At 35.1% G+C, this 2196-nt stretch overlaps 1 protein-coding gene across 1 annotated transcript; it reads right to left on the minus strand.

Annotated features, from left to right (window-relative positions):
- Positions 1-1125: 1125 nt before the first annotated feature.
- Positions 1126-1911, minus strand: LOC149182746 (cysteine protease XCP2-like). The gene is made up of 3 exons (XM_089414653.1): positions 1723-1911; positions 1421-1586; positions 1126-1319 (listed from the first exon to the last, which is right to left on the minus strand). Exons 1-3 carry the CDS (start codon positions 1909-1911, stop codon positions 1126-1128), a joined length of 549 nt encoding a protein of 182 aa, XP_089270779.1.
- Positions 1912-2196: the final 285 nt, after the last annotated feature.

A 2196-nucleotide genomic window follows, 5' to 3' on the forward strand; every position in this document is an offset into this window, starting at 1 on the left:
AGTGGGGGGCTCCACTTGCTCCACATAGTATCCTCTAAACACACTCTATCAAAAATTTATTTATTTTTTAAAATAACTTTAAATTTAAAATTTAGAAGTAATATAAATGTTTTTATCATTTCATTCTTTTCACACTCATATACATTTTACAAAAAACACTAGATTTTCTAATAAAAACTATTTTAATGCATTACCAATAATAATGCAATACAATAATGTATTCTAAGCATTAAAATTTTACAAAATAAATTAATAATATGTTTTACCTATTAAACTTCTATAAAATAAGCTATATTTAATAAAATAAACTGTAAATCTTCATATTATTGTATCTTATTTTTAGCGTTCCAAACTTTTGTCATGGCAATTGCTACAATTCTTTAGTGAATTATTGGGGCCAAGGTTAAATATGCAACACCACACATTCCTTCTGGTACTTCAACGTCTCTTAACAATCTAATGTATCCTGCTTCTCCCCAATCTTGTCCCCAATAGTTCTTGAGTCTCCAGAACTTAATTCCCTTATTTGCTCCCTTAACTGGGCTGCCATATCCAACCAGTACACCTCCATGGTCAATTACTAATTCCCATCAATTGTCATTTTTTGGACCACATGAACCACTAAACAATTACTAATTCCCATCAATTGTCATTTTTTGGACCACATGGACCACTAAATATTCCCTGCTTAACAAACAAAATTTGGATAATTACACTTCCTAAATTATTTATATCTTATTTATTAGTTCTCAACAACAATGCAAAAAATAGTAACCACTTACTCCTTATAAAACTGAAACTCCAGACTGCCTGTTTGAATCGGTACAGCTATAGGTTGTGTAGTTTCGGTACAGCTATAGGGTGTGTAGTTACTACTGATTTGAGAGATGCTTCATCCTCATCGGGGACAAAGAGAACCTCATCCATGGTTGCATCTGGATTTCCAATTTATATCAAAACAAAACAACACAATGATCTGATTGTCTTACAAATTATAATAATGTTATTATTATAAATATTATTATTTAATGATATCTAACACAATAAATATTAATATTTAATATCTAACTATCTTGATGCACAAATCCATCTTAGTATTAATCATTAAACGTTGTTATTGTACCTCTACGAATCGGCACGGCGCCTGAAAACCCTGATCAACCCTCCGGTGTCTATTATATATTTGAAGATATCGATAGGCGTCCCTCCGGAATCGCAAGTATAGCCGAAGGGATGCGCTGATAGGCTGGGCAAATTGCCTGTTGTGATAAAGTGGATGCCCTCTAGAGCGCCTGCAGTGAAAAATGCCCAACAACAACCTGCAAGGCCAAAAAATAAACAGTATGCACGAGACACCAGGGAAAAATCCAGCTCCTTAGTTACCATTCGAAATTGAAATTATTTCTCTCATAATACATACCGCAGGTTCTTTGATTCTTCACACTGGATACCGCTCCCCTACTCCTCCAATCAAAAGACCTTGGCAAGGTGTTCGAGTTCTGGGACGTGAATGATACATTCTTCAGTCCCTTTCTCTTGAATTTCTCCCGTGGAGGTTTGCCGTTACACGTTACAATAAGTAGCCGCTTCAACATCGATCAAACAGAAATATTTAAGGACAATGTGAAATACATATATTCTGTGAATAAGAAGAATCTGGAAATCCCAACATAGTCATTCACTTATTTTTGGGCAATTACATATTCTATAGAGGTAATTCACAGAGTCTATGAATTTCACATTGTTCTTAAATATTTCGAATCGCTCATCCGATGCATTTCTTGGGGAGCGTTGCCGAGGCAGCCAATTATGATAAAGGAGTCGCAGACTTTCTTCAGACTCGAGGTCTTTGTCTGTAAATCCAGGAGACTTGCGGATTGCATTCACTGATAAAGCCCACAAGGCTGCCATTACTAAACAAAAATAATTCACACAAGTGTGCCCACAAATAATGTGAATTGGTGGAGATAAACTGGAAGAGGATCTCGTTATATAGTAACTAGGACTGAGGGTAATCCAATGACATCATTAGTGACATCAAATTAGAAATCGCCATCTAATAAGTCAATGACTATGGTGGGATTTCGAGATTCTTCTTATTCACAGAATCGATGTATTTCACATTTTCTTTAAATATTACGAATCGGTGGGCATGCCTGCTCATCCGGATCCATATTTCTATTTGATCTTTCTATT

The sequence above is a fragment of the Pinus tabuliformis genome, chromosome 3_2 (assembly GCF_031772625.1).
Source record: "Pinus tabuliformis cultivar Carrire ecotype Pingquan chromosome 3_2, CPIR1, whole genome shotgun sequence".
In the NCBI taxonomy this organism is placed as follows: domain Eukaryota; kingdom Viridiplantae; phylum Streptophyta; class Pinopsida; order Pinales; family Pinaceae; genus Pinus; species Pinus tabuliformis.